This window comes from Macadamia integrifolia, chromosome 9 (assembly GCF_013358625.1).
Source record: "Macadamia integrifolia cultivar HAES 741 chromosome 9, SCU_Mint_v3, whole genome shotgun sequence".
Classification (NCBI taxonomy): domain Eukaryota; kingdom Viridiplantae; phylum Streptophyta; class Magnoliopsida; order Proteales; family Proteaceae; genus Macadamia; species Macadamia integrifolia.
Genome location: NC_056565.1, coordinates 36493665 through 36517861, shown reverse-complemented (window position 1 = coordinate 36517861; position 24197 = coordinate 36493665). Strand labels below are relative to the sequence as shown.

Here is a 24197-nt window from a genome sequence, read left to right as displayed (position 1 = left end):
TTTTATACAAATATACTTGTATCTTGAACCTATATAATCCATTCAATACACAATCTATAATGACTTATATATATAAAAAATATAAATAAATGCATAAATCTTGCTTATCATACAAATCACCTAAATAATATAAAAAAAAAAAAGGATAAATTCATGATCATCATCCCAATATATTTTTTTTGCTAAAAGATCAGATTATATTAAAGGAGAAAAAAATAAAAATATATATATTACAAAAGCCAGCAAAGAGACTCCACCTTCGGCAATGCCATCAGCAAAGTTTCACAGCCGCTATCTCATAAAATTCAAAAATATAAATCTAAATCGACCATCAATATCATATTGCAACTCTCTTGCCATGTGAAAAGAAAGTTGCGCATCATCGTTGTCAATCCCTGACTTTGCCGCATCCTTGGCTAAGAAGTCTGCCGTAGGGTTTGCTTCTCTGAAGCAGTGAGATCTCTTCCATTCAATGGAGTTAAGGAAATCCGATTGGGCTGACCATTCCTAAAGAACAGCCCAGGGAATGAGTCTATGCTGGAAAATGAACACTGTGACAGAAGACTCTAACTCAATCCACAGGCGATTGATGTTCATATCACAAGCAAATTACATGCCCTTAATGATACTCCAAATCTCGGCAAAGAAGCTAGAAGAAATTCCCAACTAAAATTTATAGCAGCGAATTTTCCTGCCATTATGATCCCTAAAAATTCCACTGCCACCAGCTCTACCCGGATTACCAAACAAGCACACATCCACGTTGAACTTAATCCAGGAAGGGAAAGGCCTGCACTAGTGAACCTCCAATATAGATCGCTCTCTGTGAGAAGAAGTGGAAAGATTGAACTTTCTGTAAATTATTAAATCCGCTGCATTTCTAGGAGAAGCTTTCATCTAGGAGCATATGAAGCTAATCTCCCCTCAGATGGCACAAATTATCCTGCATAGACTATGAGCATTCCCCTCAAATCTTCTCTGGTTTCTTTCAAACTAGATGGCATCAATTACCAAAAAAAAGACCGACCTCCCAGACATTTTTCAGGTACCAACCTCTTGATTTATTTCTCCACCAAGCAGTAAGCTCAACTAGGGAATTACTACCAGGCTAGGAAAAATCAAAAATTTTCAAAAACTCCTTTCCAAACTCCAATAGTGAAATCACACTCAAAAAAGAGATGTGAAAAGGATTCAGAAAACGCACCACACAGCTCACATCTGGAAGGAAGGGGAATGCCTTTGGCCTGAATTAGGTCATCAATAGGCAGCTTACCATAGGCCCAACATCGTCCCAACAAAGAGAGCCTAGAAGGGAGAAATTTACTCCAAACCAGCCCCACCCAGGGAACCAAAAGAGATCGAGATCTAAGACCCTCCTAGGCATTCTTCACAGAGAACATCCCCATCATATCTAGACCCCATAAGCAATGATCATTTGAATTTGAAGATGGCAATATGATATCTTTTATAACTGCAAAAGCATCCTTCAGCATAGTAGAATCAACATGTGGAAGAACCCACTGACCATTCTCAATAAACTCAGCGACTGAGTGATTGAGATTCAAGAAAACCTCTTCAAGTAGGCCAGCAAACTCCCTAATAGGCTTGTGGCCCCACCAATTATCACGCCAAAAATCAATGCTTTGCCCATTGTCAATATACCATTTTTCATTATCTGTCACAAAGGACCATAATCTCTTCACCCCCGGCTAGATAGAGGAGCTTTTATAGCCCCTTTTATACTCCCCAAAACTAGAAATAAATCTTGCTCTGATAAGAGTACTCAGCTGCTAATCTTTATTCCAAATTTTCCAAGCTAGCTTTGCAATCAAGGCCATGTTCACATCCCTAAGCCTTCTCAGGCCAAGACCACCCTCCTTTGGCTTGCATACCTGATCCCATCTAACAGTGATGGCTTTGGAAGTGTCTATCTCCCCAGTCCAAATAAAATTCCACATCCACTGTTCTAGATGTTTAATCAAGGAAGACGGCCACCAGTAGATAGAGAAGCTATGCAGGGGCATTCCAAAGATGACGGATTTTACTAACTCAACTCGACCAACCATTGAAAGAAGCTTACCCTTCTAACCTGCTAGCTTACCTTTAATTCTATCCATCATTGGGAGAAAAGGATCACGCTTCACTCTGCCATTAAAGATTTCCACCCCCAAATATTTGGTCAAAAAATTACAGGTAGGGATGTCTAATTCCTCAAGTAACCACTGCTTCCTGATAGGGGAAATTCAACCCAAGAAAAGTTTTCTCTTCTCAAAATTAAAAAATTACCCACAGCAATTTTGGTAAAGATCCAAAAAGGTCTTCAAGTTTCTAATGTACCTCTTAGATGCATTAGACAAGATGAAAACATCATCAGAAAATAAGAGGTGAGCCAGAATGTCTGCACCACAAGGACCAGCAATGGGTTTAATAAAACCTTTGGTAGCTAACTCCTTAAGACCACGACACAATACCTCTTTAGCAATGATAAACAGAATGGGGGAGACTGAATCTCCCTGCCTCAGGCCTCTACTGACTTCAAAGAACCCTACAGGCCCCCCCATTGAGAAGCACAAAAATTTGAGCAGACTTTAACAGAATGTGGATCCAGCCGATCATAGTATCAGAGAATCCGAACTTGTGCAAAACTTGAAATAACAAATCCCAGGATAGGGTATCGAAGGCCTTTCTAATAACAACCTTTAAACCAAGACCCCCTCATCTAGTAAAATTACTCATGCGATTATTAGCTAACTCTGAAGCTAAACCAATGTTCATCTGAATAAATTTAACTTTCAGAAAAGCTCCTTGCTCAGGGGAAATAAGCCTTGGGAGAAGAGTAGAAATACGGGAGGCCATATTTTTTACAGAAGCTTACAGAAAAAATTCCCCATGCAAAGCGAGCAAAATTTTTCTAATGTTCTGGCTCCATCTTCCTTAGGAATTAAAAGCAAAAAATTGTTATTAATTCCTTTGGGAAGAATACCTGAAGAGAAGAAACCCCTCACAGCTCTGCAAACATCGAAGTCGATAATCTCTCAGCAGATTCTGAAAAATGCTCCTAAAAAGCCATCTGGACCTAGAGAGCTATCAGGGTCAAGATCCCAAACCACCCTCTTAATTTCATCTTCCAAGGGAATAGAATCCAAAACCAGGCGATCAGAGTCCTAAAGAATTCTAGGGATGTAATTAAATAAATCTGGATGGCTGTATAGGTCCACACGCCTATGAAAAGCTTCATAAAACTGATCAGAAATAATCTCACCGTCTTCCCGAACAATGCTAGTGATGGAGTTCTTAGATCTCTTCACTTTGGCCATGACATGAAAAAATCCCGAACATTTATCACCATCTAATAACCACCTTATTCTGGACTTTTGAGATTGCAGTTTCTCTTGATATTCAAAGGCTTTTAAGAGTCTTGTTATGGCATCAGCCTCAAGATCATAAATCTCCTCAGAATGCCCCTCTTCCTCAATTCTTTTCTGAATCTAATCAAGCCGAGTCTAAGAGATAGCAACCTCGTGGTCTAAGTGAGGAAAGGTCTCTCGCGACCAAGATTTCATAGCAACCTCTAATCGTTTAAACTTCTGAGCAAGGATAAAAGTGTATGATCCAAATAAACTAACCCCCCAAGAACCACAAACCATATCAATAAAGCTAGGATGATCCATCCAGAAATTATTGATACGAAAGGGACAATTCTGAAGCTTTATAGACATACCCGAATAGACAAGCAAAGGCATATGGTTAGAGGCCACGCGAGGAAGAACCTGTTGTGAGCAATTGTCAAACCTCTCTAGCCAAGCTTCATTCACAAAAGTCCTATCAAGGACACCCGATACATTCCCTCTTCTTCTGTTGTTGGTCTAGGTGAACTTCCTTCCTAAAGAAGGAGCCTAGATCATCGAAGTTGCATCAACCATAGCTCCAAATTCAGTAGCCACTCCTAAATAGAATCTTCCCGGACCCCTCCTTTCATGATCAAATAAAACTACATTGAAATCTCCAATGATCATTCTTGGATGCCCCATCGAACCAGCCACCAAATCCGTCCACAGCGATCTACGATCAGCTCTCAAGTATTTAGCATGAACCACAGAGAGTTCAAGAATGGATCCCTTCCAATCCAATAACAGAGAAATATGTTGATCAGACATTGAGGTAACCGGAGGAATAATTAAACTCTATCTCCAAATCACCCATAGATTTGGTTTCATATAAGGCCTTTAGTTAGAAATAACATCCCTTATGACCAACCTTTTTGCAATACCCACACTTACCCAATGAGTCTTCCTAAATTAGACGTTGCGCGGACCAGAAAAGATTAGTGGTACCAGGTTGTCGGCGTTCAACTTGAATCTCTTCTGGACGCACACCTCCCACCTCCCACCTCCCACCTCCCACCTCCCACCTCCATCTCCACTAGGACTCTAGCATAATTCTCAAAAACCACATTTTTGGTGAATTGATCGAGCGCAATAGGTTGGCCAGCAGCCTTTTCCATCGTCAAAAGCACCTTTTCATGCCAATATTTGAATGGTAGATCAGGGAAACGTAGCCAGACTAGTGATTAGTTAACATATTTTTCATTCACATTGAAATCTGGATGCCATCTCTAGAAACGTAGGTATTGCTTTCCCACACGAACAGAGCTTCTCCTCCACATAGATGCCATATCGCTATCAGAATCAAACTAAAAAATTGTGAAGCCTTTGCCCATAGGCACCATCTTCACATTACCCTTTAAATTCCATGATTCCTTTGCTCACCTTCGCCCAATCAATTGTATCCACAATAACTAATTCTACAATCTAATCTAAAAAATTAAACTTCATCATACTCCAAAAATTCAAATTGTATAGTAAAAAAAAAAAAAAACTATCAGACTTATCTAGTTTTTAAGTTCTCCTTGTTCGGGTCCAAGCCTCCCAAGCTCTATATTTGAGTTTTTGAGTTATTTTCTGTGATAAAAAAAAATTATTATTTTATAATCATATTATAAATACTCATAACAAAATCATTAATAGTATATCACTTTACCTTATTATGGTGACTCATTTTGACCATTAGAAGTACCGGGTACCTATCACACACATATAAATAACAATGGATTATCATTAAGGAAAACTATTAAAAATAAAAATCACTAAATTATAAATTTTTTTAGTATGAAACTTCAAATATTTATATTACCTATTCCATCGACTATGAAGGAAAGGGTGTACAATCTTCCATGTCAAACTCAGGACGTAAATCTTAAATGGTTTGACACAAACTTTTTAATTAAAGTTTCCCTCGTATCAACCTTATTTACCAGTGAAATCACTATGTTATCATGTTCAGAACTTGTCCTAATTTCTCCAAGGAGACAAGAAGCTAAAGAAGTTAAAGGAAGCAATCTTAACCCAAAAACACGTCCACGTTTAAATGCCATTATCCCAAGTGATATTCTCACTCGTATTTTGGGAGATATTGGGTTCTGATTTTTTCTCTTAATTTTATCCTACAATTCACATACAAGTATGTTACTTCAAATAAGTGTGATTATATTTAAAAAATAATATTTGGATATTATTTTAATTAAAAAATATAAATAATACATACAATCATAACTCGTGCAATGTCATCAACAGGATCCCCGTCTCTATGTTTATGAGTAATTATATATAAGTCTGCACGGTCTAGCTCCACTCCAATTTCTTTATGCTATTATCACATTAAAAATGTCATAATTAGAAACTTCATATCAAAATAGAAATAAATAATAGAAACATTTCATTTTTTTTAATTATAATCTTGTCAAAAATTACCTTCTCATCATGAATTCTTGCAAAACTTTTTTGACCCGCAGTACAGGGTACACCTTGATTCTTTCGATTCGCCTTATTTTTAGTGCTACGTTTCTATAAGCATACACATCACATACTCAAAAGATTATTACAAGCATACCACTCACATTATTTCAGTGTTATAATTTTACTAAGATTTTTTTGACTAATAAAATATAATAATGCTCATATATAAAAGAAAAAACGCATTCACACAAAACTACAACACATTTAAAGTATTATCTTCCCTTCTTCTGAGTACCAAAATTGCACAAGACTAGCCCATTAATCAGCATTCATAGTTTCTGGTACATTCCTCAATAGTTCCATAGGAGACTTGTTATCATGAAAATTAAGTGCCTTTACATCACTTTTGTAATTTCTCCACTTTAAACTGACTGAGTTAAAAATCCATTTTGAATGATCTTTTCCCTCTAAGTCAAACTTAGTCTACATAGATTTAACATTCATAATCATTGTAGGTCCTTATAATATAAAACAAAATTTTATTAGAAAAAGTTTTAAAAAAACAAAGCTCTAATATTTAAATGCCTGCACAGCCTCTATCATGCATTCTTTAAAATTTATTGGCATCTTTCTCCAATTATTGAAATTTAAAGGTCAAAATACTCTATTTTCTCTATAGTTCCAAGAAACTAACCTAATAAATCCTCCCTCCCGTCCAATGGATTGTCCTTCATTATTCCATTGTACAACAATTCTCTGGTCAGTCGGTAAATTTCATATATCTTTCAACAATGTTGGACCACGACGATTAATAGTTATAGATTCATTTGGTCAAAATAATAATTCAAAAAAATTTAACAAATAATGTAATACATTTCAATCACATTAATTTATAAAACACAACATAATTATAGTTATATCATTATTGTACATACCTGTAATAACAGCATCTCACCATTGTTATCAGATTCAGAGTTGGGTGGTTGTGTTTGCTTAGCATTTGATGAATTTATTTCAGATAAATATCGCTTCTGCAAATGAGTAAGGTTAACCATGATTGAGAACTAAATATTGTTAAAAAATAGTAAAACATATAGTTAGATTAATCATCTACGAAAAGAGAAAAAAATGTAACAATTGATTTGAAATTAATTAAAATCTATTTAACAAAAAAAAAAATTAATTAAACTCGTCTACTTCAATATCATTAGACTCTGAATCATTCAAATGACCATCTTTCATTGCTTTGCTTTGATTTTATTTAAATTCCGTGTGCGAGAGTGATTATGAGCCCTGATCTGGTGTCAATGTACATGCATACTATTGTGGTTATGGTTACAATGTTGTTAGCTAAAACTTTGAGGCACAGGTGCCTCCTTGCATTGTTATTGATGAGTTTCTAGCATGTAAATTTTTTTAAGGTAAGGTTCCCCCTCTTGAGAGAACTAGAAGGAAATGCTCAATACTCTATTTGCATAAACTATTGTTAATGCAGTTGATTATGCAAGATTGAATTGATGTGGTATCCTATTTGAAGTCATATGAGTGTTATCAGTACAGCTATTTTCCATCACATAAAATCTTGGTTGTCCCTGTTATCTAACATTGTCTCTGAAGATTAGTGTTGTTACCTTTATGTGGTTTTGATACACAGATTTTTTGGTGTTACCCTTGTTATATAAGAAACCGAAGACAAATCGAAACCAAGCCTCAGTGATAGTGTTGAGCTAAGATCTGTTCACTCGAAGTTGCCTCAGTTTCTAGAGGAAAACCTGAACCACAGTTCTTGGATTTGGTCTAGAAATCTCAGAAGTAACAGCAACCGATGGGGCTTGATGTTGGTCTTCAAAGACTAATGATAAGAAAGAAAGCCTCTAGCAGATTTCTCCCTTATACAAGAAGATTAAAGCTCAAAGGAAATAAATTAAATAGGAAACAAAGACTTCCAAACACTGTCAACAAGAAAGGAAACCAAAATCAACTCTATAGACTACCAATCGATCCTCTTTGTCAACACATCAACTTGCTGCCCAAGGTTAAGATAACACCCAATCAATGGCAGCTCTTCCTAGATGACCACCTTGCTGGGCAAAGCAGAGCTAATGGAAATAAATCCCATTCGGTAGCCTTGATTCCCAAGGATCCGATGCAAGCTAAAATATAACCCCGGAATATGTGTTCTTATTGGCTTAATGGCAGTCCTAAGCTAGAAACTTGTAGAGACCATACAAGAAACCATTGTAATTCTAATCATGAACTATTTAGCACATAAAAAAAGGCAAGGCTGCATCACGTAATGATGAGAATGAATCCAGGGAGTTAAATGGGAAAGGAAGAATACAAGATCCATCATACTTTTTAGAAAAAAAAAAAAAAAAAGAGACATGCATCATTAGGCTTACTGAAGAACATCAAGAAATATTGGGATTCAACAAAGAAGACAATCGGATGTTCTTAACATTAGGGATATATCACATAAAAAATAAAGAAAGCAAACATATTAGGATTCAAACATAAAAAATAAAGAGACAAACATAAAAAATAAAGAAAGCAAAACAGAGAGGAAAGAATCAGCATAGCAGCATATCTTGTTTGGAGCTGAAATATATCACAGACTATGACTGAAAATTGACCACAGAGCAAGATCTACAGCCTACATTAGGATTCAAACATCATACTATAGAGAGGGAAAAAAAGAAATTGAAAAAGATTGTGTTTGCATAGCATTATCAGCAGCAAAAGGAAGAATAGGTGTAAATTCTTAACTGTTCTAGGATGAACCTTCTTCTTAAACTGAAGCACCAAACCCCTCCGAAAAACTCTCTATCGCAGCCGTTTTCTGAACTAGTGAGTGACCTCTCTCTGTGAACCCCTTTCTGATCAGCCAACGATTCCTCTTTGTGAAGCCATTCTCTAAACCAGTGACCTCTCTCTGCGTTTTCTTCTCTCCTAAAACCAGAAAACCCTTTTTTTCTGTGTTTTCTTCTCTCCCAAAACAAAAATCCCCTCTCTCTCCTACCCAGCGAGAGTTATTCTCTCTTGTGTCTTCAAATCTCCCTCCTGCCTCTTCCTCTTGGTTAGGGTTAGGGAATAAAGATTGAGAAAAATTCAAAAATCTTGCAAAGGGAGAGTGGGAGAAGATGGAGGAATTCGTGTAGGAGTGGGAAATAGAGAGCGGGAATGAGTAAAATCTTCCCACAAATCCATTATATTATTAAATTATATTATATTCTTAAATTGTCTTCTTTTTTTTTCTCTTTTTTTTTTTTTTTTTTTTTTTGTAAGATTCTTAAATTATCTACCTTACTAGTAGAGGTGAAACAGACGGAGTTGGGCCGAGTTTCTTAAAACCCTAATCCGACCCAATCAAGTTCATGTTCAGGCCCAATCTTGCCGGGTTCATACCAACCCAAACCAGCCCTAATTGACCTTATCAGGGCTAGGTTGGGTTGACCCTAGCTTCTGCAATGGTTGGATTAACATTGATTGACCCTTTTTTTTTTAGACGTTCCATTGGACATACTGTTAGAGATTAACAAAATATCAATCATATGCAGCATCTGATCTAATGAACCTCCATCCGATATGGTCTGATCCAAGCCAATTCATATAGGTATTGGACGTAACTGAGCGAATCCCATGTTTTAGAATCTCATTTTTCTATTCTATTAGATTTTTTAGAGCGCAATTTAAAGAGTGTCAAACGTCCAATTCGACTCAGTTTCTATCGGGCAAGTTTGTTTTTGGTTCAAGAATGAGTGACAACAAAACCAAATTAGGGAGGGGAGCTTAGGAGTGTCAAACGTCCAATTCAACTCAATTTCTATCGGGCTGGTATGGTTTGGTCCAAGAATGAGTGACAACAAAACCAAATTGGATAATCAAAATTAGGGTTGTCAAATGGCCAATTCAAATAAGCTTTTGTCTGGCTAATTTGGTTAGAAAAATGAAAACAGTCCAAAATTCATTAAAAAAAATCAATATTTGTATCATTTTGTATACATTTGTATGGAAAATCGAATCCAAACCGGATCAAAAAATTGAAACGAACCCGATTACAAACCGATATAAAAAACTGAAGACAAATCAAAACCAAGCCACACCAAAACCGTAATAGAACCAAAATCGAAATTTCCTTATTGGTTTGATTTCGGTTTCAGCATTTCCACACCAAAACAGACTCAAACAGGAACTGAAACCGATCCAGACCGACCCATTGACACCTCTAATATATATTATTTTTATTAAATTAAATTTAAAAAAAAAAACAAAGAAAGAAATCTTAAAAAAAAAATGTACACTAATAAAATTACAATTGGGAATATAATCTTGTCGTCATAAGTTTATTTACGCATAATGTACTTTAAAAATGGTGAGTAATCAGAATCATAAACGACTGTCTAAACCCTAGAAATGAAACCCTGGACCCTGAACCTTTAAATCGTTCCATAACTAATGTATCTCAACAAATGATTCAAACCACTAGTAATTGAAAATCTTAAGTTTAAATCAATTAATTTTTCAAGCGGAATTTGATGTAACTGATATCAGGTCAAACAAATTTCCATGTGAAAATATTTCATTCTTAGAACCCTCAATGTCCTTGAATCATAAGAACGTAAAATTGTGAGGGGACCATGAAAAATAAAAGTCTCAAATCTAAACCGTTAAACTTTTCAATTGGGATCCGTTGACTCAAGGTTTCTGTTACTGCGTTTTTTAACTGCAGTTTTGTTTCCACATTAACAAAGATTTTTTTTTTTTTTTTTTTTTTTTACTTTGGTCTTAACTACTGCAGCAATAAGTAGCATATATTACTTCGTTTTTTCTAACTACGACTTTATTTCAGTAGTTACAAGATTTTCTGTTACTGCGATTTTTTATTGCTATTTGTTTCCGTAGTTATAAGGTTTCTGTTACTACGCTTTTTAACTACAGTTTTGTTTTCACAGTAACAAAGATTCTTTTTACTGCGATCTTAACTACTGAAGCAATAAGTAGCACATATTACTACGTTTTTTCTAACTACGGTTTTATTTCCATAGTTATAAGATTTTTTGTTACGATGATTTTTTATTACGATTTGTTTCCATAGTTGTAAGGTTTCTGTTACTGCGCTTTTTAACTGCAATTTCGTTTCCGCAGTAACAAAGATATTTTTTTACTACGATATTAACTATTACAGCAATAAGTAACACATATTACTGCATTTTTTCTAACTACGATTTTATTTCCATAGTTACAAGATTTTCTGTTACTACGATTTTTTTTTTGCGATTTGTTTCCGTAATTACAAGGTTTCTACTACTACGCTTTTTAACTGCAGTTTTGTTTTCATAGTAACAAAGATTTTTTTTTTATTGCAGCAATAAGTACCACATATTACTGCTTTTTTTCTAAATGCGGTTTTATTTCCGTAGTTACAAAATTTTCTATTACTGTGATTTTTTATTACTAGTTGTTTCCATCGCTTTTTAACCGCAGTTTTTTTTTGCAGTAACAAAGATTTTTTTTTACTAGGATCTTAACTACTGTAGCAATAAGTAGCAAATATTACTGTGTTTTTTCTATCTACGATTTTATTTCCATAGTTACAAGATTTTCTGTTACTGCGATTTTTTATTACGATTTGTTTCCGTAGTTATAAGGTTTCTGTTACTACGCTTTTTAACTGCAGTTTCGTTTCCGCAATAACAAAGTTTTTTTTTTACTGCGATCTTAACTATTACAGCAATAAGTAGCACATATTACTACATTTTTTCTAACTACAATTTTATTTCCGTAGTTACAAGATTTTCTGTTACTACAATTTTTTATTACCATTCGTTTTCGTAGTTACAAGGTTTCTGTTACTACGCTTTTTAACTGCAATTTCGTTTCCGCAGTAACAAAGATTTTTTTACTATGGTATTAATTGTTACAGCAATAAGTAGCACATATTACTACGTTTTTTCTAATTACGGTTTTATTTTCGTAGTTACAAGATTTTCTGTTACTTCAATTTTTATTGCGATTTGTGTCCATAGTTACAAGATTTCTGTTACTACGTTTTAAATTTTACAATAACAAGTATACCATATTACTGTGATTTATAACTGCGATTTTGTTTCAACAGTTACAGGGTCCTTAGTTACTATGGTTTTGAAATATCGCAACAATAGGTAGCTCCTATTACTACACATGGAAAAACCGCAGTTATAGGTCATTTATAGCTGTGGATTTTGAAATTGCAGTTAAATATCCGTAGCTACAAGTGTATTTTGTGTAGTGATTGTGGTGTGCTGCCTATTTAGAATCTCCCCCATTCATCCCTAGTACTAGGGGTTGTTCCTAATCATGTGAGTTGCTACTAAGAATTCAGTTTTATTAGAGTGATGCTTAGTTTGTGAGGGTAAAAGTTCCAATTTTGGTGCACTTTGTGTTGTGCTGTCCATTAGAATTTTCTCTTTTCATTTGGAATCCAGTTGACGTGGGGACGCCTGAAGCTTCAAATAGCAATGTCTCTTATTTTGAAGCCTCAATATGTAGTTCAAGAGAAGCTAGTATGTCTGATTTTATACTTTTTTTAGCCTTCAACATGAGATGATAGAACTACCCTTCACCTGCAAACAAAAGCATTTTGTAAATTCTTAGCCTTCCACTTAAAATCATTTATACAGGTGCCCATTCTCAACTGAATTTTAAACTCTGTATGGTTAATGAACTTTGACGACAATCGAGCAATACAGCCGACGTGATGTAGCTCATCCAAGGTTTAAAAATTAGAATTGGATTGGTAGAATTGTGAATGATCTTGTGATTAAATGCTCCATTTTGCAGCAAACCATGGTTGAATTGAAGCTAAGTTTTGCAATGATTTATATATGACAAAAAAATCAAGCTAATCAATTTTTTTTTTTTTTTCATTCTCTAACTAGACCTGATTAGAAAGTGTTTAGTCGTCTATACTTGTTTTCTTCATTCACTAAAATCAATTGGTTTGATTCAAACCATACTATTAATCAAATGTGCCTGTTGACTGAAAATTTGCTACATTTTGCAGGTTGACATAATTGTGGTGAGTTGCTCTTCTTCTAAGGATTTATGACGTAGACAATGAGAGCATCATTTCACATGATAGGAAAAATGTATCTTGCTACTTTGAGTACAATGATTTCACTATTTTTGTAATGTTTTCAATTTCTTTTGCTTAGGCTTAGAGAACTGAGTCTGTAGAACAATATTTTGAAATGATACCCAACCATTTTCTCTTTTGTCAAGACTTCTTGTTTAATCATCTCAATCATTTCCTCTTTTGTCAAGTCTACTTGTTTAATCTCTTGTTCAATTTTCTCTTTGGTTGGCTGAGTGTGTTATAATTGTCAAAATCTATGCAAAGGGGCATCAGCCTTAAAGGGTCTTAAGGTGGCAAAGATTGGTGTGTTCATGCATAAATTTGTGCATTACAATTAAAAATAAAAAATAAACAAAAAAACCCCAGAGCGGCGGTAATAAAAACTACTACTAAAAACTAGTGAATATTATATTTTTAGTGGGGATAAACGATCTGCCCCAATATACGTCTTTAGTGGCGGTATGTATTCTGCCCCAAATGACATTATTATTAGTGGCAGAACAAATCCACCCCATAAGATATAGTGTTATACGTTTTTAAATATGGCTATTATACATTAGCGGGGATAATTATCCGCCCCTAAAATGTACATCTTTAGCGGCGGATTATATAAGCGCCCCTAAACACCCCTTTTACGTGCGGAGGTAAAAAACCACCCCTAAGCAATAGATAGTAACACCACATTTAGTGACGAGTATCCGGCGGTTAAAAAAACCGCCCCTAAAGACCCCTTTTTTAGAACTGATCAATTCTTCAAGATGTATTCAAGCATTGGAAAGTTTCTTCATCTAATTTCAGGTGGAAAATCTAATCTTAATAAGTACAATGGAATGGGCTTCAATGGAAATGGTAATCGTCACAAGTTTCACTTCCTTCGCGTAGGTTGGTCTTCTCAGAGATAATTAGAACTCTGATTTCTTCGTTGGACCTCAGTTCTTCAAGATGCACTCAAGCATTGAAAAGTTTATTTATATGCACTTTTACCCCCTTCGAGCATTGTAGGCATTCTCACGTCCGAAGCCATCGACACCTTTCCCCCCGATCTCAATTGGGTTGTTGGGTGAAACCAATCAGATCAAACCAACTAAGGTAAGAGGATCGATAATACCCGTAAAGGAGTGCCGGTATCAAACAGCTCCTTTCATTCAATGCCCACCGACTGTCATGGTGACAGCAGGTACTGAGTTTCTACCTCCTTTGCATTCAATGGTTAGGATTAGACTGACACGATATCGACTACTCATACTGCTTTTTGTGTTGACAACCCTTCACAACACGTCATGTCACAACCTTTTTCCAGTTAAGATTACATATAAAAAATATTATCTCCAAAATATTGTAAGAGGCATAACATAATCATGAATACAAAACTCCTTTTTTAATCAATCTCACTGCCCTTCCCTTCCATTTACTTACAACTAGACGATGCGGTCTAGATTTAGCATAAATGGATTTGGCCAACTGAAAATATAAAGCATTGAAAAATCAATAGCTATCGTGAGTGTACCATATTTGAATTGCAGAGATGTTGTATGCCAATTTATAGGAAGGTAGACGATTGAATTTGAGTACCAAATTAACACTTGTCAATCTATAATATCCCTTAGATATCTAACAATATAAATTTCATGCACCTTTATACGTTACACAAGAAAGTGTGCAGTCGTATATCCATATTGTACTTTGTACTTGAAAATAACTATTATCTTTATGCCTTTACTGGAGAAAGTTTTCTTCCACTGTGCGAGAAGGTTCACCACACCATCCTAGGGTTTACAAACCCCTATAGAGTTAATATGTTCCACAAAATACCCTCTTGTGTGCATCTAAAGCCCGACGGTCAAGGGATTCCCTTCACTGCAGCTAAAGGAAAAGTTGATCCTTATTTATTTTTTGCTTATTTTCTGTATCTTATTTATGAATGAGGTGTCCAAGTATTAATTTTCCATAAAATATAAAAAGGAAAAAGAAACCTGCCAGTCTGGCACAAAAAACGCCCACAAAAAAACCTGTCAATCTAGCACACGTAATGCCCAGGCTGGTGTCTATAGGAAAACTTGATCCTTATTTATTTGTTACCAATTTTTGGTACCTCATTTATGAATGAGGCGTATTATTTTCAAAAATAATATAAAAGGGAAAGAGAACCCTGCCAGTCTAGCACAAGAAATGCCCGAAAGAGAACCTGCCAGTCTAGCACAGGTAACCTAGGTTGATGTGGCCGAGAAAAGACTGCGATACCCCTCCCTTATGTGTGCTGAAGATGCTCCCGTGTGCCCTCCCATTGGTCTGCACATCTGTCGTACCTTGCACAGATCGGTAGGGTTTTTTCACCCAATAAATAAACAAGAAGTACCAAAAAAACGAAAAACATTTAAGGAATTTCAACATGCATGTTATGCATGAGGTATCCAAGTATTCATTTTCCATACAAAATAAGGAACTAAAGAAGTACCAAAAAAAAGGGAAAAAAAAATTAAGGAATTATGGCATACGGGTCATGAATGAGGTGGCCAAATATTCATTTTCCATAAATAATCAAGATTTAAAAAAGTTCCAAAAAAATTAGCATTTGAAGGAATTTTGACATACACGTTTAATTCATGAGACATACATCGGCTACTCTCCAGCTATATAAGGGCACCACCCTATTGTCCTAACTTGCTGGCTAAATTGTCTGTATTTTCTACACAAAAAGTGAAAATATGGCTCGTTTCTCATTGCTTACTTCTGCCTTTCTCATTGTATGTGCCATGTCCGTCCTTGTGGCAACTGCAAGTGTGAGTATCTCTCTTTCAATTCATTACTTTTGTATATGTTTTGATATCCTTTACAGATGGGTGATCATGAGGTGGCATGTTTTCACTAATGGATTCGATGGTCTATTACTTATCTTCATAATACTTATTGTTTGCTAAAATGCATTTTTTCCCATTCTTCTTGTGGAAGTAATATGTGTGGTTTTTTTTTTTTTTTAGCAAATGGGTATTGCTAACATCTTGAAATTATAAAAACATGTTTTGAGGGATCGAGATCATCTGGATTGGATGATTCATATCAGAATTGGAAGAGGGTGATATCGATTATGGGGCGTTCTCATATCGGTGGTTCAATACCGAAAAAGGGGTAAATCCGTCTGATCCTGTGTTCTCATATCGGTGGATCAATACATAAAGAGGGGTAAATCCGTCTGATTCTGCCTGATTCAAGGCAACCTAGACCTGTATTGGATTGATATTAACTAAGACCGATCCCAAAGCCAATGCCAATCCCAATACCGTTACAAAAACCATGTTGTGTGCAGCTATTGTTTGCATCTTTGGGAAAACCGAAGCTCAAACTATTAGGTGTCACGAATCATATATAGATTCCTTCATATATATATATATATATATATATAAGCCAAAAGGGCCTAAGTTGGAGACAACGCACTCTGATACCCTGTAAATAATTCCTAAGACTCCGTTTGCTTGCAATGGAAATTTAAAGGAAAGGGAATTGAAATTTTCATACTTTAAAAAAGAAATATTTATAATCATTACCTTATATGATTGTATAAACTACTTAATTTTTTTTAACCATATTTAGTAATAATATATTTTACATGTAATTTTATTTTACATATTATAACAAAGGGTTTTGGATGCAAAGTAAAGTGAAATTTTATAACCAAATATGGAATGATTTGAAGTTAATGTTAAAGTCACATGGGTAATGATTACATATATTTATTTTTTAAATATGAAAATTTCACTTCCCTTCCCTTTAATTCCCCTTGCAACCAAACATAGCCTAAAACTCGAACTATTACGTGGAAAAACTCACAGATAGATGATTGAATGCCTCAAGTGTAACCAATTATGGATTATTCTTTCAAGGAATAACACTTTCTTGTAATCTTTTACAATTTTCCATAGGAAACTCTCCATTTAGTTTTGATATTATATCCTTGTTAATATGATCAACTGAAAATTTTGTTGCATTTTATTAATTTTAGGTTCAATTGACAACCAAGACTGATGATACCTATCATCCTGTAAGTTTCTCAGGACTTGGCATTTCAAATTTTTTATTTAGGCTTTTGATCACCAATTTACTATTCAGTCATCTCTAATGCTTTCTCTATTTTTCCCCTCTTTTGCCGATCTGAAATCTATAGACTGGTGGAGAAGGATCTCTTACTCCACAAGGTATGGACCTCACCCTTTATCTTGAATTATACTTAATCACATCAATATATTAAGGCAAGGCGGGCCTTATCTATAAGTTGTGTATGTAATTTTGTTGAAGAACTTGAAGGTAATTAATTAACTAATTAATTAATTAATTTGGTTGTAGAATGCCCCAAGGCATGCGATTATCGATGCTCAGCTACCAGTCACAAGGAGCCTTGCTTGTTCTTCTGCAACATGTGCTGCAATAAATGCTTGTGTGTCCCCTCAGGCACATATGGGAACAAGGAGGAATGCCCATGCTACAACAACTGGACGACACAAGAAGGCAAACCCAAGTGCCCTTGAAGACCTTGAAATGAAAGAATTTAGATATAATCTTTTCGTTGCTTATTGTTGAATAAAATTCAATGGTCTATTAGTACTCTTAATAAAGAAGTTTGGGATGGGATCTTGGGGTCGGATTTCCTAATATACCCTTGAACTAAAGGAATGAATTTGGGGAAAGGAAATCAATTAATAGTGGTCAATTAATATTATGAAATTACGTCAATTACCCTCTATTAAAATTGAACTAAACTACGTACTAGGGTGTCTAATGTCTAGTTACAAATTTTGTTTGTAACCTGCTCGGTGACAAATAGATGAACCCTTTTCTAAATTGCATTCTCTCCTTTTCTATTGTCTTCTTGATTTAATGAAACAATCTAGAGAATATAATAAGTTAAGAGCCATGTGATCAGTCAACCCATGACATTATATTGTCCACTTTGACGTACGGATACTACATCATATATGCACATTCTATAGCACATCCCCATATGATGTGGGATTTTGATACGGACACAAAAGAAGATTGACAGGAAATAGGGATTCATGCCACTATATAAGCACGTTAAGACTAGAATTAAGAGTGGTTAGTTGGTCCAATAGAGGAGACCATGACATCTTACTCAATTGAGTCATTTAATCAGATTCAAAGACTACTTCATTCATAGTTTGTATGCTATTTACAGATAAAAAGTAACTACTTAGCCATCTTGGCATAACTAACCCCACTATCATCATCTAATAGAGTCCTACAAGATCCATTACACCACTACCAGGGTTCATCCCAAGCATCAAACAATATTGGCCTTAGGGAGGAGTCTCAATAGAGCTAAAGAAAGCTGATCTATGACTACCTTGGGTTAGATAAGTTGATGATTTAACGAAGCCCCTTGGGCATAAAAAAATTAGACAGAGGTTATGCAACTCTACAAACTAGAGGACAAAACAATCAAAGAATTTGACACAGAGTTGCCCAAAATAGGGAGTCATTCTCAATGGTAGTAGAGTATGAAGAATATCAGTAATGCTCTACCTATATGAAGAATATCAATAATGCTCTACCTATATTGGTTTTATTCTTCTTTTAGTACCCAAAAAGGAAAAATAAAGAAAAAGATCTTTCTTTTCTCTATATTTCCCATGTTTGAAAAAAAATCCATTTAGGTTGATCCCATTGGTACACTCGTTGTTTGAATCTAGACCAAAAAGAAAACGAGCTAACTACTGCTAGAAATCCGAAGGAATAATTTAGACAGAAAGCTTAGGAATGGATACATGAACCACCTAAGCTTAGGAATGGATACATTTACTTTCTAACCATAGATGCTTCTAACCGCCAAACAAATGAAATTAAAATTTTTAACTGCTAAGTAAATTGCATTTATTCTTAGTCCCAAATTTCCATACAGGTTCCATAACTTTGTAATTGACAAGCGAATGGAATTTACTATTGGTCCAACTTTCCATAATGGCCATTTGAAATTTGTAACTGATAAGCAAATGGATTTGGCTTAAAGAGTCTTCGGTGGTGCTTTTCGCCTTTAATTCCAGCTCTAACATTGGGCAATTTTGACCAGTGAAAGCTATGACCCTAAGCCTATGACAATGGGTAGAATTAACTGGCGACGAACTTCCAATGCAAGTTAGGTTCTCCAAGAGATGAAGTAATTAGAAAGTCGGTTGCTCGATTGGGAATCTTGGTCGTGCCGAAGTTGGTGGGGTTCTTTGAAGCTATACTGGGGCTGTGATCGGCTCTTTTAAAGCCTTCCTTGGTGTTCAGTCTAGCTATGGGGCTGAATTTAAGGCTTTAATGAAAGGTTTACGTATGGCAAAGGCTCTAGGGGTGCATTCGCTCTGGATTGAAGCGGACTCTGCTGCCATGGTCATTGTTGTCCAAGTCAGAGCTATTATGTGGTATGTTGTACAGGATTGGATTTCGATTCAGCCTTTCCTAAACTCTATAATGTGGAAGATGTCTCACTGCTTTAGAGTGGAAAACTGCGTAGCTGGCTTCCTAGCAAAAGATGCAGCAAAAAAATGTCTTTCAGAGAGGAATGTAATCTTTCCCACTCATATAAGGGATGAGATCAGCCATAATGCTGAGTCTAGACCTAGATATAGATTTGATTAACTGGGCTTTTTTTCTTTACTGATGGCAATGCCATAGGTGGAGAAAAAGTCTTAGTCTTTTCTTATCTTTTTCTTGTAATTCTTCTTTTTTAATAAAACTACATCTTTTAGCAAAAAAAAAAAAAAAAAAAAAAAGTAATTAGAAAGTCAAATTTCCATCGAAAACAAGGCAAACCTGGGTCAAAACTATGAGGAGGGTCAAAAATATGGAGTGGAAAGGATGAACGGTGCTTGTAAAAAATGTCAATATGCACTCATCACACAGTCTCTCTAGATGCTACTTATATGCCAAAGTGATTAGTAAAATATCAATCAAAGCTCTTGACCCCAGGAATAGGCCACGGAGGCTAATAATCGGTAGCGGACCGACTATTCGATTTGAAAAGAAAAATAAATATAATCTAAAAATATTCTCTCCAAACATGATAAGAGGCATAACATAATCATGATTGCAAAACTTGCACTTTTATTTATTTATTTATTTTAAACAATTTCACTACCCTTCCCTTCCATTTACTTGCAATTAGATGCTGCGATCTAGTTTTCACATAAATGGATTTGGTCAACTGGCCATATAAAGCATTGAAAAATATATGACTATCGAGAGTGCACACCCAAATTTGAATCGCAAAAAGGTTGCATGCCAATCTATAGGAGGGTAGACGATTGAATTTGAGTACAAAATTAACACTAGTCAATCTATAATGTTCCTTAGATATCCAAGAGTATAAAATTCTATGCACCCTTACACGTGGCACAACTAAGTGTGCAACCATAGATTCATATTGCACATTGAGCTTTAGGAAAACTTTTATCCTTATGTCCTTTATTGGAGAAAGTTTTCTTCCATTGTGCGAGAAGGTTCACCATACCTTCCTAGGGTTCATAAACACCTATAGAGTTTTAGTATGTTCCACAAATTACCCTCTTGCATACATTTGAAGGCTGATAGTCAAGGGATCCTTCACTATAGCGAAATGAAAACTTAGTCTTTATTTATTTGTTACTTATTTTTGGTACCTTATGTATGAGTAAGGTGTCTAAGTATTAATTTTCCATAAATAATAAATAAGAGAAAAATAATGTTGCCAATCTGGTATTGGTAAAGCCCAAACTGGTGTCGCGGAGAAAAGAGTGTATTGCCCCTCCCCTATGCATGCTAAGGATGCTCTCGTGCGCCCTCCTATTGGCCTACATATCTGATATACCTTGCACCAGATCGATAGGGTTCTTTCACCCAATAAATAATCATAGAAGTACTAAATAACATGCATTTAAGGAATTTTGACATATATATTATGAATGAAGTGTCCAAGAATTAATTTCCCATAAGTAATAAATAATTAAAGAAGTACTAAAAAAATTAAGGGATCATGACATACAGTTTAATAGGTTATGAATGAAGTGTCCAAGTTCCATAAATAATCAAGAATTAAAGAAGTACCAGAAAAGAAGCATTTAAAGAAAATTAGTTATGAATGAAGTGTTTCCAAAAAATAAGCATTTAAAGAAATTTTTGACATAAAGGTTCATGAGACATACTTTGGCTACCCTCCAACTATTTTAAGGGCACCACCCTATAGTTCAAACTTGCTTGCTTCTCTGTATTGTTTACATAAATAGTGAAAATATGGCTTGTTTCTTTTGTTTTATTTCTGTCTTTCTCGTTGTATGTGCCATGTCTGTCCCTATGGCAACTGCAACTATGAGTCTCTCTCTTTGATTAGTTTGTATATATTTTGATATACTTTACAAATGGGTGATCATGAGGTGGCGTACATTTGCTAATGGATTCGATGGTCTATTAATTATCTTAATAATACTTATTGCTTGCCAAAATGCATTTTCTCCAATTCTTCTTGTGGAAGTAATGTGTATGGTTCTTAGTACTTTTTTTTTTAATGCTTAGTTTAATAAATGGGTATTGCTAACGTCTTGAGATGGTGAAGGCATGATCTGAGGCATCGATATCAGATCATCTCAATCGGATGATTTTTTTTTTAACTAAAATAAAATTCATTATGATAAAAGGTATGATAAACACAAGGTTTTGGTGCTTATACCTGAAACCAAGGAATAGAAATTTGTCAGACTGTCTACATAAGACACTGTAGACACAACTTACATCAAAAGGATCATTGTAGACTTTTAAAAAATAAAAATATTGGGGGCACAGTCCTATGTTTGTCCATTACCATGGGCACCCTCGCCACCATCTTAACAGTAGCTCTGAAATTATTCGGGAGTGTACAAATGTCGGCTCCAGTGACAGTGCTGAAAACGCAGAGAAGAAAACCAACAACTGCCACAACAACTTTGAAGGACTAAAGGATTTGAGGGTTGCATGTGCTTCTCTTGAGATTGGTGGCGGAAAAGACAATGTAGACAAGCAAGGTTCTGATGATCTCAGCTCTCGAAGCTTCCCCATTTGAGTACCCAGTGGAAAACAAGTCCAAACCAACTCCAATCATGTTGCAATTCACCAGCCCATCTCCCCAAAATACACTCAAGCCACAAGCCGCTATGTAAGCCACAAACCTGATCAGAGAATCGTTAAGCAAAGCACCAGCTTGCAACATTGATTCGGACAGTTGAGCTTACTCCTCTATTGCCTCCATGGTCGAAGGTCCGGATCTCCCACACATCTCCTCTGGCCTTCTCCCATTATTTTGCTCCAAGTTTGCTAAACCCACCATATCCCCTTGGTGGGGGGATACTTCCTTGACCCCATGTCCCCTCCTTGGAGGATTATAATATGGAGGGCTGTATCTCCACATGGTGAAGCTAGAAAATGAGGGTGGTATAGAGAGAGACAGAGCAGAGAGGACCAAAAGTTGGATAAGATCTAGAAAGGGATAGGAGCGGTTGACAGTGTAGTCGACGATACTATTGAGTGCAATTGAAGATCTGACGTTAGGATTTAGATTCACTAAAACCCCATAAAATCGGCAGGGAGAGAACACAATAACATCATAAATAGAGCTGTCACTCGCCGGCTGCAAGGATAGCAAAAACAGAGCTCGACAGCTTTTTGATTGCTTTTGGGTTGCAAGAAATGCTCGATCTGCGTCTTCATCTTCATTGTCACTATCTCCAACTGGACAAGTCATGGTAAATACTCTAAAGGGGTGAGAGGATACGCACAAAGGCGGAAACTACAACACACACAAAGGCGGAGCTATAGATACGCACATCGGCAGAAAACCCAACCCTACAATTGCATCTTCAATTGCATATCAATTCATATCAGGATCGGGAGAGGGCGATATCGATTCTGGGGCAATCCCATATTGGTGGATCAATACAGACCAAGGTGTAAGAATCTATCCAATCTTGCCTAATTTAGAGCAATCTAGGTTGGTATTGAATTAGTATTAGCAAACACTGATCCCTATCCCAATCCCAATCCCAATCCCAATCCCAATGCCAATTACTAAAATCGTGTTGTGTGCACCTATTGTTTGCAGGTTTGGAAAAATTGAAGCTCAAACTATTGGGGGTCAAGACTCATTGATAGATGACTACAGTTATGTTAGGGGCCGAAAGGCCCTAAGGTTAGAGAGACACGTTCTGATGCCTTGTAAAGAATTCCTAAAGCTTAAACTATTAATTAGACTCACAGATGGGTGACTAAATGCCTCAAGGGAAACCAATTTGGGATTATTTTTAGGGTGATTTACATCAACCTCCCCTCGCTTTGCCTATATTACATTCTCCCCCTAAAAATTTGTTTATTACATTTAAAGCCAAAAACTAACATGGTGAGCATCTTTTGAGGGCAAGTCTATTAAGTGGATATAATTTTTCTAAAAATCCCAAATTGCCCTTACTTTGTTCAACATACCCCGACTTGGATAGGTTTCATTCATAGGTCTGTAATCATGTTGATTAGGGTTTTAGAGTTTGAAGGATCGCATGGCCGATAGTTGTGAAAAATCATCTCGATGAAGCTGTGATTGAATTAATGGTTCAGGAGGTTAAGGTTACTCCGAGCAAGGAACCTTCCACTTCTGAAGATCATGTGAAGCTACCGGCCAACCGTTGCAACTTCTGCAAGAAGCGTGTGGCGTTGACTAGCTTCAAGTGCAGATGTGGGCAGATGTTTTGTTCTCTCCATTGTTACTCTGACAAGCACAATTGCCTATTTGATTACAAAGCCGCAGGCCAGGATGCAATTGCCAGAGTGAATCCTGTTGTGAAGGCCGACAAGGTTGAGAAGATCTGACTCTGATATGCCCATTTGGGGAATTCAAGATGTGGGAGTTCTGATCCGCTCTTAGTGAAATGATGAAGCTCATGAAGGAAGGCATAAGTTAGTCTTCTGTTTCCAAAAATAAATTGCTATCTCGATTATTTATACAGTTTGGTTTCATGTATTGTGACCCAATGCATGGGGTTTTTTTTTTTTTTTAGGATTATTTTAATTAAGAAAGTCTCAAGTTCTTCCTTTGTATATTTCTGCTATGATAACCTTTCAATTTATTATATTTCAAATGTTACTGTAGTTCGTTCTTCTTCCTGTTAGATTTCCAAAGATAGTGAGCCTAATTAATTACTGGGCCAGTACTTAATGATGGGAGTCTTTACTACATGGGCCGGTTTAGCCATGTCACCTTGGTTTGGTTTGAGGTTGGCCAGTCCTGGACATTGTGGAAG

The 24197-nt window shown here is 35.9% G+C and overlaps 2 protein-coding genes across 3 annotated transcripts; one reads left to right on the top strand and one right to left on the bottom strand.

Annotated features, from left to right (window-relative positions):
* Window positions 1-5226: 5226 nt before the first annotated feature.
* On the bottom strand, window positions 5227-8976 carry LOC122090019. 2 transcript variants are annotated; one of them, XR_006143386.1, is made up of 4 exons: window positions 8562-8976; window positions 6731-6826; window positions 5811-5903; window positions 5227-5706 (listed from the first exon to the last, which is right to left on the bottom strand). XR_006143386.1 is itself a non-coding variant. In XM_042659845.1 (4 exons), the coding sequence occupies exons 2-4, from the start codon at window positions 6848-6850 to the stop codon at window positions 5581-5583; spliced, it is 339 nt and encodes a 112-aa protein (XP_042515779.1). In that variant the 5' UTR covers window positions 6851-6859; window positions 8561-8976; the 3' UTR covers window positions 5227-5580. The 2 variants fall into 2 exon arrangements, 1 of the variants encoding a protein (XP_042515779.1); XM_042659845.1 differs by having other exon boundaries at window positions 6731-6859; window positions 8561-8976.
* A 6591-nt stretch (window positions 8977-15567) lies between these two features.
* LOC122088053 (gibberellin-regulated protein 12-like) lies at window positions 15568-17742 on the top strand. Its single transcript, XM_042657190.1, has 4 exons — window positions 15568-15689; window positions 16907-16945; window positions 17069-17099; window positions 17248-17742. Exons 1-4 carry the CDS (start codon window positions 15615-15617, stop codon window positions 17427-17429), a joined length of 327 nt encoding a protein of 108 aa, XP_042513124.1. The 5' UTR covers window positions 15568-15614; the 3' UTR covers window positions 17430-17742.
* Window positions 17743-24197: the final 6455 nt, after the last annotated feature.